This window comes from Podarcis melisellensis (genome assembly GCF_964234715.1).
Source record: "Podarcis melisellensis genome assembly, chromosome: 4".
Classification (NCBI taxonomy): Eukaryota; Metazoa; Chordata; class Lepidosauria; order Squamata; family Lacertidae; genus Podarcis; species Podarcis melisellensis.
The window spans coordinates 42,306,963-42,324,446 of NC_138531.1; the positions used below are offsets into that span (position 1 = coordinate 42,306,963).

The following is a 17,484-nucleotide window of genomic DNA, read 5'->3' on the forward strand; positions in this document are numbered from 1 at the left end:
GCGGCTCTACCACCGAGATCGGCCCAGCTACGCGCAGAAAGGCCGCGCAGAGGCCGCCGCCGCCGCCCCGCCCGGTAAGCAGCACGGGACAGGCCCCAGCTAGGCCCTTACCCCGCGCGGGACCAGGCCTCGGCGCCCGCCGACGTGCAGGCCCCGAGAAGGCCGCAGCTAGGCCGCGGGCCCGGGCTCCGTCCTGCAGGAGTGGGCCGTGAGGCCCTGCTCCGGGGCCTAGGCGGCCGCAGCTCGGCTTCCAGGAAGGGAAGAGGCGGCGGGGTGGCGCGAGGCGCGCGGGGAACAGGTCTGAGGCGCGGGGCTGAGGGAGCGAGCGGGGCCGGGGCCGAGTCGGAGGGAGACTGTCTGCAAGGAGGAGACAAGATGGCGGCGGCAAGGGAGGCTGAGGGAGAGTGCCGGCCGCCATCTTGAATTCATCGCTCCTGGCCCCAGACAGTCCCCATTACGGGCAGGGCAGGGCGGAGACGGCGCCAGTGGGGGAGGCTCGCCCCTCCCCTCCTTCCCCGTGTTGTGCCCAGTTGTCCTGCTCGGCTGCTCGTGGGCCAGCTTCAGCCCCGCAGCCTCCCGCCCCACCGCCGTAGCTTTTGACGGGCTGGGCGGCTTTTCCAGGCGATTCCGCTGCCAACAATGCGGTTAAACGATGTCCCATTTCCACGGGGCACGAGCAGCGCACACAACCGCCCCCAGGCTCCTCTGCAAAGGGGGCCATGTGCCAGTTGGCGCCAGAGTTTATTCAAGGGACTCTCTTTTTTTGAGGGAGTGTGGGGGAAACCATATACAGTATACATAATACTTCATGCCAGGGAATATAGATGCCTGCCTCTCCATGCTGGGGAAGACCAACTGGCTTCATTGTGAAGGGGATGCGGGGTCGCTTGACATCTTCCATGGGGTGTTAACACTTTCGCGGGGTAGAGGTGGCGCAACGCTAGAAACCAAATTAAAAATGCCACACTAGGCAGGCTTAGTACAGTTTTGCAGTCTTCAGCTCAAGCTCACCCAATTAAAAAGGAAAAGCAGTTTTCTCTGGGTAACCCACAGTGCAGCCTCTGGAAGTTTCACTCCCGTGTTAGGATGTCAGACAAAGTGCCTCAAGGTGTGGGATTAGTGATTTTTGTGTTTCTTAACTGTAATACGTGAAGTAGAGAGGTCGGGTTACTGTGAATCGGGAAGGCCACTGAAAGTCAATATATCTGCTGTGTCTGAAACAATAAAAAGCAATTTTCAAATGAACATCTGAAAAGCTAATGGGGATTTCATAGAGAACATCTTTCAGTTTTGGGGACAGTGGGAAAGGGCTAGTAATATTGTACAACTTGCTTTGGGGAGGAAAAAAACATTATTTACTAAAGTATCCTATGAAGTGTATATGACAATCAGGCAGGGAGATGAGATTGAAAAATGATTTTCTGGAGTAAATATATATATATATTTGTGTGTGTGTGTGTATCCACTTTCTGCAGAGTGAGTAGAAGCAGAAAATAATGTGTGTGGTAATTTCCCTGGATGCTTTGGTAATAAATTTCAGCTTATTTTGGACGCAACAGCATTTGTGCAATGAACAAATCAAAAGCTTTTAACTGTCCCGAACTTCTGTGGGTGTTTAAATGCATGTAGAGTAGTTTTGCTTGCGACTAAGGATGCAGTTTGAAAAACACAGTTTCTGTTTATTCCTTGCACATTAGCATCTCAATATTTCAAATTTCCATTATGAATAAATCATGGATTTACTTAAAAAAGCAACTTACTGCTCATGATTAGCAATAAACTTTTGCTAATGCTGCCACTCAGCTGCTTTTCGTACCATTACTATGACATACTTCTCCCCCTCCTGTCTGAGTTGGAGACACCATGTTACAGTGGCTCCACTTCTTCCTGAATGGTCCAAGAAGGTGGTTTCTGCTCTGCTTCATGACATTCAAAATGCCTCAGGGTTCTATTTTATCTCAGTATTATCTTCAGTATTTAGAAGCAATGGGAGACAGTTGGGAGAAGTCATTGGGAGGTCTGAGTTGCAATATTAACAGTTGTCATGATCTGGCTGGATGCAGAGGAGTGGTGGGAGGCACCAGCTGGAAAACCACCCAGGGAAAGAAGGATCAGAGCCAGGGAATTGGTGGTGGGATAACAATGGGTGGTCAGAGGGAGAAGGCTGGGAGGATGAGGTGTCGGAAGCTGAACAGGTAAGAGGGTTTGGTGAGCAGGAAGTGTCTGTGGCAGAGTCCAGAACCAGAGGCAGAAGAGGAGGCTGGAGAGGAGGGGGGCCAAGAGGCAGAGATGAGTCAGGCTGCTGAAGAAGACAAGGAGTTTCCCCCTCCTGTGGCAAGTTCTGTCTCCCCCCCCCCCTCCCAAAGAGGTGTTAAGAGGAAGGAATAAAAACAGGCAAGGCAAAGAAGTCTTAGGTTGCTTGGGAAGGACCTTGGGGGAGAAGAGACTTAGGGAGTTTTGGGAAGACACCAGCTGCCTCTTTGGGCCAAGACCTACTGGGAAGAGTTACTGTGCTCACCGGGCCTGAGCTGTTTTTGTTTATTTCAATAAAGAGTTAACTTCACTAACACCTTGTGAGTTATTGCTGACCTGCTCCCAACTCCTGTCTTGACATCGATATGCAGATGACATTCAGCTCAGTCTCTCTTTTCCACCTATGCATCCCAAGAAGGCTGACCAGATATCGGGATGCATATTGGAAGGGATGAGATGGTGGGGAGGAAGGCAGAAACCTAATTCAGATAAGAGGTTCTGTGGGTTGAGAAGTTGGCTGATCTAAATAGAGGTGTGAGACCTGTTCCAAATGGGGCTGCACTTTTGTTGAAAGAGCAGTTGTGCAGCTTGGGGGTGCTCTTGGATTCATTCCTGTCCAGAGATGCATATATAGTGGCAGTGGCTGGAAGTGCCTCTACCAGCTCAGGATGAGTCAAACCTGGCCTCAGTTACCCATGCACTTGCGTCCTCCAAAGTGGACTACTGTAATATTGTTTCCACGGGGGCTGCCTTTGATGATGGGTCAGAAAATTTAGTTGGTGCAAAATGTGGTATATACATACAGATAGAGGCCAGAAAGTCTTCTCATCTAACACTGTTTCTACACCAGCTGCAATAATTACCAGTATGGTTCTGGGCCCAATTCAAAGTGCTGTGTTTATCTTTCAGGTTTGCTTAAGGATTGCCTTTATCTGTACAGCCCAGCTTGTGCCCTAAAACAGGATTGGGAAAACTTTGGCTCTCCAAATGTTGCTGGATTACAGCACCCATTATCCCTGATTATTCACCATGCTTGCCTTGGGGCCAATAGGCATTGTAGTTCTGAGGCATCAGAAGGGCTGCAGGTTCCCCACCCTTGTCCCAAGATCTTTTTCGGAGGTCCTGTTTGTATATCTGTCAATAAGATAAACTAGGCTGTGGAGCACAAGAAACAAGACCTTCTTGGTGATGGCCCCACAGTTTTAGTGTACAGTAGTACCTCCGCTTATGTAAAGCTATCATTACGTAAACTTCATGATGCGTAAGTGGCAAACTCAGAAGTATTTTAACAGGTTTTTGCCACACATACATGCGCAGAAGCAGTCCTCCGGTTGTGAAAACCTCGGGATCCGGCCGGCCCTCCGGAACAGATCCCATCCCCAACCAGAGGTACCACTGTAACTGACCTCTTCAATATTTTTTTTTTAATAGTTTTGAAGAAAACCTCAACACTGCCATTTCTTAAGACTAAATGAGCAGCTTTCTAATGCTAATACAAACCTCTCTAATATATCTCATACAGCTTTGTATCATTCATTTTCATATATGTTGTTTCTGAGAGCTAAAAAGATATTTTGAATGAACAAATACATACAGTGAGGTAAGAGTGTTTTGCCCTGAAAGCTGTATTTTCCTGCCCCCACTGGATATAGCAAGCAGTGTGTGCATATCACTTTGTAGTCTAGGGGGCAGGTCCTGAGGAATTGACTCTTTTCTTGAGAATATTTTTCCCTCTTGGGATTTTTTCATCCATGAACTGAGTTCAATATGCATGCCACATAAATATTGGAGCTTCTTCATTTTTATTTTATAGACATTTCTGACTGATGAGAGTTAAAGGCCATGGATGAAGATGGGCTTGAGCTACAGCCACATGACCCACATGCGTTTTTTGATCCTACAGGTATGACAGTCTAAAATGGATTTCTCTAAATGCATGATGTAGCCTATTTGGTCTTTGCTGAATGACACCATACTGGGGGGGGGGGGGTTTGTTGTTTTTAAATTTCTCTACTCTCCTGCCTGAAAGTCTAAATTCATTCTGTTCCATAGTTAACATGTTTTGAGAAGTACCTTGATGCTAAAAGAACTACCAACCACCACTAAAATGCACTATATAATCTTTTAAGTATTTCTGTACTAATATTGTTGTTTACCATTTCTCTAGAATAAGACAATAATAATGATTATTTTCTTTGGATACCAAGTATAATGCGGGCTGCGTAGGAGGTTGTTACAGAATGGGAAGACCGAGATAGTTGACAACTGGGTTAGCGCTTCCTAACCTTTACATACATTTTCAATTCTCTGTTCTTTTTATCAGTTTTAACATCTTCCTATACTTTCCACAGTCATATCCACCTGACACTTTTTCTCAGTGAATTCTAGGTCCTTCTAACCCTCTGTGATTTTGAAGGCACAATAAGACCAGCAGGAGCTAAAAAGAAGCTTGTAAACTTTATAACAATATGGAATATGTCACATAGGGAATAATCCAAGAACTTGCATATGATGTGTGGGGAAAGAAGTCATAAATAGATCTCATTTTCATGAAACCTGAAACTATACTGTCACAGTAACTTTGATTATTTTTATGTATTTCAGGAACTGATGGAACACATTTGAATGGAAATGAGATTGTTGTTGAAATACAGGAAACAGTCTATGTCTCAGATGTGGAGGATTCTGACATAACAGTTCATAACTTTGTCCCAGAGGATCCTGATTCTGTAGTAATCCAGGATGTAATTGAGGACGTTGTTATAGAAGATGTTGAGTGTCCAGATATCATGGAAGATACTGATGTATCTCAAACTGTTATTATGCCTGAACCAGTGCTGGACACTGATGTCACTGAGGAAGTGTCTTTAGCACACTGCACTGTTCCAGAAGATGTTTTATCCTCTGAGATCACAGCTTCAGCAATGTCGATACCTGAGCATGTGCTCACAAGTGCGTCAATGCACGTACCTGATGTTGGACAATTGGAACATGTTGTTCATGATCATAGCAATGTTGTAGAAGCAGAAATTGCCACAGGTTCTCTGGGAGAAGATGTAGTTTCTGAAGTTTTGGTAGCAGATTGTGCCTCTGAAGCTGTAATTGATGCCAGTGGAATACCTGTGGAACATGATAATGACAAGGGCAACTGTGAAGACTACCTTATGATTTCCTGTAAGTGTCTGGGTGAAGTATTTTAAAAGCCACGAATTTATTTACAAATTCCTTAATCCAGAGAACTTCTATTGCTTCACTTTTAATCCCTTGGACTTCTGTGGTGTTAATCTATGCTAAGTACACTTGTAGTAATTTAAGTAGCTGCTGGTGAGTTGGGGAGGGGTGGAGAGAAGATGGCAACCATCATATTACTCAGTGGTTGTGAGTCTTGATTTGATTGATCTCCACCACCACTTTGTCAAGAAGAACCGAGAATGAGCTGGACGAGAAAGGGGATGCAGGGTTTAGGATGGTTGCTGTAACATGAACTGACCCTGTATGTTATGTTATGTCAGCACAGCACTATACCTTGGTAATACTGTGCTGACAAATGGCATTCATTTGTCAAATGCAACATAGCAGCAATGCACAAAGTCATTTGAAGGCATAGCACTAGGCAGAGAAAGCAGGTGGTGGGAATTGTTTGGGGAGAACTCTCATAATTGTCAGGCTATTTAGCTAGCATGATTCCACCATTGTAATGCTGCATGATGCATAGTAGAATTTTTAGAACTTTCTAGAAGCATAGTAGGATGGGTGAGTTTGTTTATAGCCTAGGCACAGGATATCAATAAAGTGCACTAGCATAGCTATGCATATAAGATGCAACCTTATGTTACTCAGCTATTACCTCTTATAAAGATAATAGATCCCACGTCTGTATTCTCATATATCAATGTTCTAAATTCTTAGTCTGTTCTAAAACTATATATATTTGTTCTTCTCTTCAGACAAAATATAAATCCACACCCTTTATAATTTGACGAGAATGCTTATACAATAATTATGCCGAGTGAAAGTTTCCCTATTACCTCATTCTTTGCTTTCAGCCTCCCAAACAAGCTCTACCAGTTTTTAAGTCATGAGTTTGATGCCTAATTTGGTGTTGCCTTGGCCAGTCTGTAGCAGTTTATCAAGCAAAATGAAAACATGCTTCTAAATTCAAATCTCCACTTTTTACATAATTCATGTATCTGTTTAATGTGCCATGTGGCAAACTGTAGAAGGAGTGTTCTGAGGCTTTGGCAGTGGTTCTCAAACTCACAGTGTCTCCATCCTATTCCCAGTAAAGTTGCAACCTAGTATTGGCAAAAACAAAAGATGTAGCAAGCAGGGTGGAATGGAAATTGATGAGACAGGCTGTATGAGCTTGCCTTGCATAGAATTCCATTTCAGCTGTTGTGGCACAAATAGAGGTGTGCACCACCTCATATATACTTCTAGGTAGAATTCTGCTGTGCTGCATCATCATCAGCATTTTCAATGTCTGTTGATAGATCATGAGAGCACAATTTAGTTATTCGTTTTATTTCATGAAAATTATATACTGCTTGATTGTAGCAAAAACCTCAAATCAGTTTTTTCTATTTATAATCACCCCGCTTTCCTCAAGGGAATTACAGATTAATTGTTTCGCAATTGACTATTACCAAGGCACACTACAAAGAAACTCACATTTTACTTTTAACACGGCTATTCTGTGACTTTGGCATGTGGGATCCTCTAGCCCCCAGGCCTAATTAGGCTCACCAGGCTTCTCCATTTGACTTGCAAGACCGGTTTGGACAAGCCACAGTCACCTGTCCTCCTGATTTTATCAGGTGTGGGGCAGATGAAGGCACAAGCCAAAAGGGCTTTGCCTGCACCATTGATCAGCTGATGTGTAAAGAGGGGTTTGCAAGCACCCACAGTCAGCTGATTGGTGGGTCTTGCGAAGCCCAGTGTATAGTGCTCACAAAGTTCTGGCAATCAGGTTGTTGGGGCTTGTGAGTACTGAGCACAGAAGTCTGCAGAATTCCCACAGTGAGCTGGTCGGTGGGTCTAGTCCATAAATTGCAGTCAGTCAGCTGGTTGTCAGGTCTTGTGAAGCCCAATGTACATGACTGAGCCAGCTAAGGATCCAACTCCAGGGTGAGAACTTTCATGAGATGCTTGGTTCACCAGGGGTGGAAGAGATAATGATCCAGCCCACCAGCCTGTTCCAGTTCCCCACCCCATGTTGCTTCCCTGATTTATTAACATTTTTCAAGTTTGGTCACGGTTATTAGCTAATTAAGAGAAATAGGCAGTGCAGGAGAGCATTTTGAATTTATCTTCTTAACATATCTCACTAGTTTTCATGTAACTAGAATAATAAATCATATAAACATTTCTTTTACTTTCATTTATAGTTTTACTGCATTTTAAAATATTTCTACAATTGAAATGATAAATTTTTGTCTTACTGCAATCAGTTTGTGTTGGATTGATCATTTTATTGTTTTTCTCTGTAGTGGATGATGCTGTCAAGGCAGAAACTGATGATTCTGTTGACCTGACAAGAAAAACTGTGTCAGAAAATGATCCTTGTAAAATGGATGGCATTTGCCCAGAAGTCATCAAGGTGTATATTTTCAAAGCTGATCCAGGGGAAGATGACTTAGGTACAGCATTCTATTTTATTTTATTTTTAAACTTAATCTAAACATCAGTAATTGGAGGTCGAAGGACAAAAGCTGTGCTCTTGAGAACTATCATAAGACTCCTCCTTTCCCTCTAGTTGCCAAACTAGAAATAAAAATGGTGGAGAATCTGGCCTTTCTGACATGTTGGCTGGTAGCAATAGAAAGTGGAAGTTAAGGTTTAGGCCCACTATCCTTTGTTCTTCTCAACGTATCTTCAGGAAATTAGTTGCTGAGTAGTAATCTCCTTTTATTTGACTCTGGCTTCTTTCAGATATTGTGTGGGAAAAGTGTAGATTATTTTCTAATGCTTGTATTTAAACCATAATTTAGTAGAAACATGCTTTTACAAAATACTTTGACCAACTTTTTCCCCCCCACCCAGGAGGCACAGTAGATATTGTGGAAAGTGAATCTGAAAATGACAATGGAGACACATTAATGAATCAAAATAGCGGTGTTCGCATTCCAAGGGAAAAAATGGTTTATATGACAGTAAATGATTCCCAGCATGAAGATGAAGATTTAAGTAAGTATTTGACCTTTATTTAGGGTTAAGAATTTGTTTAAAATGACACAAAATTTGTATTATATTGTTTTTTCTTCTCTTAGATGTTGCAGAAATTGCTGATGAGGTATATATGGAGGTAATTGTAGGAGAGGAAGACGCAGCAGCTGTTCACGAACAGCAAATTGATGAGAATGATATTAAAAGCTTTATGCCGATAGCTTGGGCAGCAGCTTATGGTATGTTGTAAATCAAAAGACACTTCCCTGTAGTGTTAGCTCATGCCAAATGAAATTGGCTCCCACTCCTATTTTGTGCAAACAAGCAGCCACATGGTGGCTGCTGGGTCGTGAGCAGTTTATGGGTAATGTTTGCTTTTGGCATCTTTTTATTATCCAACAATGTTGGTTTGTGATAGGGTGATGAAATCCATAGTCTGAGTCACGAACAAGTGTAGCAAGAGGCTCACTGTGTGGAGCAGCATTCAAAGGTTTCTATTTGAATGTGAATCTGACTTCATTCAGTGCCCAGGTTGACTGCAAAAAGGCACAGAACAACCATTTACTAACTTAATATTTTATTACCATGTATAGATTCTCTATTTTGAATATTCCTTAGAGTGCTGATGATATGTAACCTTCAATCCTCCATTAGGTAATAACACAGATGCAGTTGAAAACCGAAATGGAACAGCTAGTGCTCTCTTGCACATAGATGAGTCTGCTGGTCTTGGAAGGCTAGCAAAACAAAAACCAAAGAAAAGGAGGAGGTTGGAATCCAGACAATATCAAACAGGTAAGTACACAGCGACTCTAGTGACTATGATGATTGCCTGTCAAGAGAAAGAGAATAGAAATGCATTTTCTTTGAGCATTTTAAAGGTTTTAAAAGCACTACCATGTAGATGCATGCTTTTTGTGGTTTTGTATTTTAACTATATAACAAGCACACAAATTTAGAACTGTTAACAGGAAGAACAAATAAATTACTTGAAAAGTCAGGTTTCGGCAGAAAATTATTCCTAGACACACCGTGTACACCTATTAATGTAAATCACCAAGTAAAGGTAGAGGGACCCCAATTGTTAGGTCCAGTCACTGACGACTCTGGGATCGCGGCGCTCATTTCGCTTTACTGGCCGAGGGAGCTGGCATACAGCTTCCGGGTCATGTGGCCAGCATGACTAAGCCGCTTTTGGCGAACCAGAGCAGCACACGGAAACGCCGTTTACCTTCCCGCCTGAGCCGTACCTATTTATCTACTTGCAATTTGACGTGCTTTCAAACTGCTAGCTTGACAGAAGCTGGGACCGAGCAACGGGAGCTCACCCCATCGCGGGGAATCGAACCACGACCTTCCGATCAGCAAGCCCTAGGCTCTGTGGTTTAACCCACAGTGCCACCTATAGCCTAAACAGCACTATTCACACACAAAAGGGAGATACCAGTAGGTTTTGGGAACCCTGAAGTTTGTAAAACTATACACACACACCCAAAACCAAACCTTTAATGGGGAAAAAGCTTGAGTGGGCCAGAGCCAAAAACATTTCAGTGAGAACTGAACTGGAATGCTAACTAATTTTTGGTGGTGGAGTGCAGGGTGAACTGGAGTATCCTGGAAGACAACTTGGTTGGTTGGAACCTCAAAGGAGAGTAACCTGCACTCACTTAATTATAGTGGGAGATTATGTAGATTGCATACGTGGCTATGCTGTGTACATTACTTCAATACAGAGTACATATTACCAAAAGATGGATCAGTTTCTGGCATTTTGTTTTGGGGTGGGATGAGGGTTAGACAAAAAGCTTGTAATTTTTAGAAACATCTCTAATGGACTCAGTGTAATGAATTACATCAACTTATAAATTACTTATAAATCCTCAAAATGTGACTCACTTCATTGTAAAGATGGGTTAACACAAGTGTTTTTGTCTTTAAGAATGCACAAGTCCCTAGTAACCAAAATGCAAAGAAAATGAAATTGCACTAAGATAGAACACATGGACTCGCTGAGGAAGGCAGCAGTTAAAGTAAACCCTACCCAACACCTCCTATGAAGTCGTACTGATGCAAACATACCCCCAGCATTTTTAGGGAGAAAAGAAGTTGTTAGATACATTATTCTCTTGCAACTACTTTCAATGACTGATGCATAAAATGTGAGAGGATATACGCATCTGTTGTGCTCCTATTGGAAGCATAGGCCTATTATAGCAGCTATGAGCACTGCCTTCCTGGCAGCCCCAACAGTTACGTAATACGCATGCATGGTTCATAAGGAGGGGAGGGATTACTATAACAGTTCTGCCCTTTTGGCATAGCTCCGGTGGTGGAAGCATGTTTGTTGTTTTTGTTGTTGTTGTATGCCACCATTCAAAGATCACAGGATGGTTCACAACATAAGAATACAAAATGAAAATACATAATAAAACATTTCATCAAGCTCCATGTATTCTATGTCTGGATTGACTTGCTTCTCATATTTGTTTTGATTGCACAATTCTTATCTCATGCTACCTGTTTGCAACTGTTATTTTGGATTATAGTTAATATTAACATTTCTAGTAGCTTACTCACTTATCTGAGAGCCGTACAAAGCAACAGAGAACAAATAGTTATCCTCAGTTTTAAAATTAGAAATTCCTGTACTGGTGGACGCTTTTGGAAACAGTTGTCCTCAAACCTGACAAACCTGATTCATCCACCGCAAAGACTCCTATTATTACAAGGCACCTTTAAGAGATCTTGGGTTCTGCAGTTACTGACATGTCAAGGTATTCCTTTATGCAGGTTTAATTTGCTTAATTAAAGGATGTGTTAGCACTTGACATTGCTACCAAATACTGAAGTGCTGCAAGTCTTCCCCCATTTGTGTTGAATGATTTTGCTTTAGTTCTGACACATTATTGTGGCTAATTTAACAGAGGTAATATTGCCAGCCAATATTTAAATCCTATGGATTTCAGTGAGTGGGACGGCAATCCTTTACCTACTTATCTGGGAATATGCCTTGTTAACTCAGTCAGACATATATAGGATTGCACTAATAAGTATGTGCTTGACTGTGTCACTGAAATGAACAAGATTTTGAAGTGCATAACTTCAACTTACATAGCTGTTAATACACATATCAGCATATTTCTTTTCTGTTTAAGGAGTGCCATTTTCATGATTTGGGTTTTGCTTTTATTTTACAGCAATAATAATTGGGCCCGATGGCCATCCTTTGACAGTCTACCCCTGTATGATTTGTGGGAAGAAGTTTAAATCTAGAGGCTTCCTGAAAAGGCACATGAAAAACCACCCTGAGCACCTTCTTGCTAAGAAAAAATATCGATGTACTGATTGCGATTACACTACAAATAAAAAGTTAAGTTTGCATAACCATCTAGAGAGCCACAAGCTTACTACCAAGACCGAGAAGCTAATTGAATGTGACGAATGTGGGAAAAGTTTCTCTCATGCAGGGGCTTTGTTTACACACAAGATGGTGCACAGGGACAAGGCAGCAAACAAAATGCACAAGTGCAAATTCTGCGAGTATGAGACAGCAGAGCAGGGATTACTGAATCGTCACCTTCTGGCTGTGCACAGCAAGAACTTTCCACACATTTGTGTGGAATGTGGCAAAGGATTTCGGCATCCGTCAGAGCTCAAGAAACACATGCGAATCCACACCGGTGAAAAGCCCTACCAGTGCCAATATTGTGAGTATAGATCAGCTGACTCTTCCAACCTGAAAACTCACGTAAAGACTAGACACAGTAAGGAAATGCCCTTCAAATGTGACATTTGTTTTCAGATATTTTCAGATACCAAAGAGCTGCAACAGCACATCATTATGCATCAAGAAAGCAAAACACATCAGTGTCTGCACTGTGACCACAAAAGTTCAAACTCGAGTGATTTAAAGCGACACATAATTTCCGTTCACACAAAGGATTACCCCCATAAGTGTGACATGTGTGACAAAGGCTTTCACAGGCCCTCAGAACTGAAAAAACATGTTGCAGTGCACAAAGGCAAAAAATTGCACCAGTGTAGACATTGTGACTTTAAGATTGCAGATCCGTTTGTTCTAAGTCGCCATATTCTCTCAGTTCACACAAAGGATCTTCCGTTCAGGTGCAAGAGATGTAAGAAGGGCTTCAAGCTGCAAATGGAACTCAAAAAACACATGAAAACACACAGTGGTAGAAAAGTTTATCAGTGTGAGTTCTGTGAGTACAGCACTACAGATGCCTCAGGTTTCAAACGGCATGTTATTTCCATTCATACAAAAGACTACCCTCACCGTTGTGAGTTCTGCAAAAAAGGCTTCAGAAGACCTTCAGAGAAGAACCAGCACATTATGCGGCATCATAAAGACATTGGGCTGCCGTGAGGACTCCTTATTCTATGGAATTTAGAAGGGTGTGTGTAAAAGATTCGCTTTCTAGGCAGTAATTGTATTATAAAGCAGATCACACAAACAAACTAGCGTGCATTTGATTTAGTGCTGTATACAGATAGGATTATTGCTTCTAGTTGACTTTTATACATTTTGTTCATTAGTGTGTTCTGAATTCTCTTCCGTTTAATAAATGAGGAAGGATAGCAACAATAAAGTTGCATTTAATAAAGTAAACCCTGTCTCAAAATGAATTTTTCAACCACATTTGTTCTCTGAAATATTTACCTTACTGACATGGTTCATATTCAGTGACCATATTAACAGTTTTGTCATGAGTTAAAGATATATTTTTAATTTGCTCTTAATAAAGCCATCAGAAAGAGATTGTATAAAATAAACTGGAGGAAATTAATGTAAGAAGATAACATTGTACCATAGGACCCACTTATTGTTTCATCTGATATTTAAAAATTTGTGACACAATCTTCATTTGAGTAGTTACTCATTACTATTCTCCATCAATTGGAGTTCTTTTTACATAATGTTTAATTCTTCCATGATAAGTAATAGTTGGTTGCTGGGAGCATTTATTTTCAGGAAGTGTGAATTTAAAACTTCAGGCATTTATTCATACATATTAACTATGTGCTTCTCTTTTGGTTCTGTATTACAAATGCATTTGTGTTTTGAAACTTATTGCTGATTCATAGTGCATATGGATACATTTGTTTCAGTTGTTGGCAGGATCAATTGACAGTTGTTAAGGTTACCCCAAATTAAAAATCATTTTTGTTACAAGACTCCATGAAATATTTGGTCCAATCATATTTTTAACTATCCACCAGCAGCCTTGGACAGCTTTTCAAAGAGTATAAACTGTATAAAGGGAGCACATTAGATGGAGCAATAAAGAATAGAAACAGATGCTATCTTCATGAAGAACTTGTTTTCCAGCAACTTTTTGTATATTTTCTCTATTACTCTCTTAGGAACACAGGGTGATATCCAATGTTTCTCCCTCAGCTGATGGAAGGAGTCGATGTCAGTAGGCAAACAAGGCAGTTTTCATTGATTCCTCCTCCCCAGTGCAGCCCCTCCGAAATCTACTGTGGAGAGTCCTCAAACTTCCAGAGCAGATTTTGATGGAGCACAGAGAGCTACGAGGAGGAGTAATTGTCTCCTTCCCCCTGTGAAACATTAGATGTCACAGCTTTTCTTAGAGTTGTTTCAGTAACAAGCGTGTAGTGGTCCTTCCAATCAGTTTATTAAGTAGTAATTATCTAGAGTTTGTCCAGTTCTTCCTTATCTGTTTATACCCTTCTGGATAGATGTTGCAATGATCACCTGTGCTCTGAAAGCTAAGGCTGCCACAATCTGCTTCACGGCAAACAATGTACTCTTACGAATTTGCAAAGTGCAGTAAAACAGGGTGGGGCGGGGACTCCAAAGCATGCTGTAAGTGATGACATCTTAGTGAACGTACATAGTCTGGTGTGTTTGGCTTGTTGGCTTCTTCAACCCCTTCCCTTCTGTTTTGGTCCCAAAAGCACACTGGTCAAATATAATGAGATGAGACGCAAGTTCCAAATGAATAGTTTTTGCTCTATGCTTCCTTCGCCTCTCATCAGAAACACAATATCCCTATGGTATGTGGCCAGAAAATACAATGTACATTTCTTCAAATAAATACCTCAGTATTCCTGGGTTGATTGGTTTTGCTTAACGGAAACAAGAATTACTTGAGACAGCCATATGTAAACATAAACACTTGATGTGCTAACATAAAACATTTTGTTTTATACAAACCTAAGTGTGTCGGATTTATGTGCAGCTATGTTTGTTTCTGACCTTTTGTGTTTGGACTGTTGCATGTTCACCAAACTCCTGGAATAGATAGTGGGGACCTCTAGTAATCAAATGCACTCATGACTTCTGCTCCAAGATGCACATGGCCATTTATCTTTATCTTTTAGTAGATTTAAGCAGCGCTTGTGTAGAATCCTGTAAAAGGTTCTAGGTGGTTTCTTTACTGTGGGATAATGGCCTGAAAGCCTGGTCCTAAAAGCACTTGTACTCATTGATTCAGTGGAAACTTAGGTGCCTCAAATTTCATTGAAGTCCTGCCCAGATATCCAAATAATTTACAAAAGTTATTTTCAAACCTGTTAAAAAGTTAGTAAACCTCAAATTCTCAGTCTGCTGCTGAAAAGTATTATCCATATTGAAAACCTATTTTCTTGGACAGTTACTCAACTTGAGAACAAAAAAGTGACCCACTTCCTATTTTTTTAACATCATCTGGAATCGTAAATACTTGTTTTGAAGCATAATTTTGGAAACGTACGCAATTAAGAGTTTAGTGAAGTGGATTTTGTACAATGTATCTGTAAAAAGAGCAAATCAAAACTAGTTATTGTTAATGTAATAATAGTTACAGGCTAGTTTTATTTGATTAGCGAATGCTATAAAATTGATGTTTCAGTTCCATGTTTTAAATGGTACATTAAAAAAAAAACCAACTGAGAACATAATATAAATAATTGTTCTGTAAAAATGCTTGTTAAATACTATATGTCCCTCCCTGTGTACACTTTGTAAAAAGAGAAAAAAGAAAAGAAATAGAGTCCTATATAGGGATGTGTAACGTTGTATTGTGTACTTGATGATAATGTGAAAAAAATAAAAATCAGACTATTTTCCTGTTAATGAATATTCATTTGATAAGCTAACTCTTTCACATATTGCCACTAAAATTCATGCTGTTTCCTCTTACAATAAACTTGGTAGCTGAGCAGAATATTATTTCCCTGGAACATTCAGAGATGTCAGGAACTAAATCTGGGACATTCTTCAAGGGTAAGGTAAAGGTAAAGGGACCCCTGACCATTAGGTCCAGTCATGGCCGAATCTGGGGTTGCGGCGCTCAGCTCGCTTTATTGGCCAAGGGAGCTGGTGTACAGCTTCCGGGTCATGTGGCCAGCATGACTAAGCCGATTCTGGCAAACCAGAGCAGTGCACGGAAACGCCGTTTACCTTCCTGCGGTACCTATTTATCTACTTGCACTTTGATGTGCTTTTGAACTGCTAGGTTGGCAGGAGCAGGGACCGAGCCACGGGAGCTCACCCCATCGTGGCGATTCAAGCTGCCAACCTTCTGATCAGCAAGTCCTAGGCTCTGTGGTTTAACCCACAGCGCTACCCGCGTCCCAGTACATAAAGGGTACTGCGTACTATGTGATGAAACTGATGTTGACACTAGGATTCGACCAGTTCCTTTCTCTAAATAGTGAATTTTGTTTCTGTACACAAATGTGTTACAGACGCTTCAGGTTACAGACTCCGCTAACCCAGAAATAGTACCTCGGGTTAAGAACTTTGCTTCTGGATGAGAACAGAAATCGTGCTCCGGCAGCGGGAGGCCCCATTAGCTAAAGTGGTACCTCAGGTTAAGAACAGTTTCAGGTTAAGAACGGACCTCCGGAACGAATTAAGTTCTTAACCAGAGGTACCACTGTATTCCTTTTTTAAACTATTTTTCTAAAGCTCTTGATGTAAAGATGAGCTTAAAAATGCCTAGGGACTGCCTCCAAAGTCGCAGGATTGGCAAAATTAAGATTCCATTGTCTACAGAATGGGTCATTATTTAATTGCTACAGTACTGCAAAGCCCGGAAGAGCTTGCAAAATCAAATAAAAACATAATTATATAGCCATGAAACATTAGAAACCAGCAGCCTTCTACCCAGTGTTGCTCAGAAATTCTAAAAAACCAAATAATTGGTGAAGTTTTGAAAGTCTACTCTCTTGATTTAAAACGGTGTCCCAATTGCATGCAAACATACACAAAAACCTGCTCCTTGATCTCAAATTTTGGTGATGATACCTAAGAGGTGTCCTAATGCATAGCAAACAAGCAAACAATTTTGCCAAATAAATAACAGATTATAAATAAATACTATGAGACAACAAAACAGAAAAATACAGGATTTTGCTTTTTACTTCACCTTTAAAGTATTGGTTGTCAGTTCTCATACAGTACAAGGAAAAAACTAGCACAGCATCTGCAAATATTTCTCAGGGGCAAAGTTCTAGTTACAACTGAAGGGGACTGCTTCAGAATGATATGGAAAATTGGGAAGTTAATAACATGCATTGGAAGCGACCCTCAAGTGCTGAGCACACTGGCCATTTCTGCAGCAGAGCTATAGGAGCCTTGACCAACCTGAGGCCTTCAGACGATGTTCTCAAATAATTGGCTTGGCTCTTACAGCTTTGTTGATGCTTTAATTACCTAGTTTTAATCTTCAAGTGCATTGAACTGGGCTATATAATGCAGTGTTGAATGTTGCAGAATATGAGTAATCGAGAAAACGTAAAAAAATAACTGTCCAGCTCATCTGTACAGTAGGTTTCATCATTGTGGACTGAAACCTTCACCAATAGGTGGCAATAAAGGATAAAAACTGAAGTAACATCTCCCCCACACCACTCTTAAAAAGAAAGAAGTTTTCCAACTAATCCTAGACAAAAACATGAGACACAGACAATATAATCTCTGTACTATAGGAGCTGCTATTCATCACTTGTTTTTGTTTGGAAAAGCAGATATTGTCATAATGCTGTTTAAAGAACTTTCTACTTCATAGCATTTTCACATGTCTCTGAGCACAATGC

The 17,484-nt window shown here is 41.2% G+C and overlaps 1 protein-coding gene across 1 annotated transcript; it reads left to right on the top strand.

The window, feature by feature from the left end:
- The first annotated feature begins 317 nt into the window (after positions 1–317).
- On the top strand, positions 318–15,517 carry ZFX (zinc finger protein X-linked). Its single transcript, XM_081908840.1, is given in 9 exon segments — positions 318–1,108; positions 4,067–4,156; positions 4,858–5,427; positions 7,743–7,892; positions 8,296–8,439; positions 8,523–8,657; positions 9,073–9,213; positions 11,616–12,787; positions 12,789–15,517. Coding segments are annotated over 8 exon segments (2,412 nt in total). The 5' UTR covers positions 318–1,108; positions 4,067–4,095; the 3' UTR covers positions 12,828–15,517.
- The last annotated feature ends 1,967 nt before the right edge of the window (positions 15,518–17,484 follow it).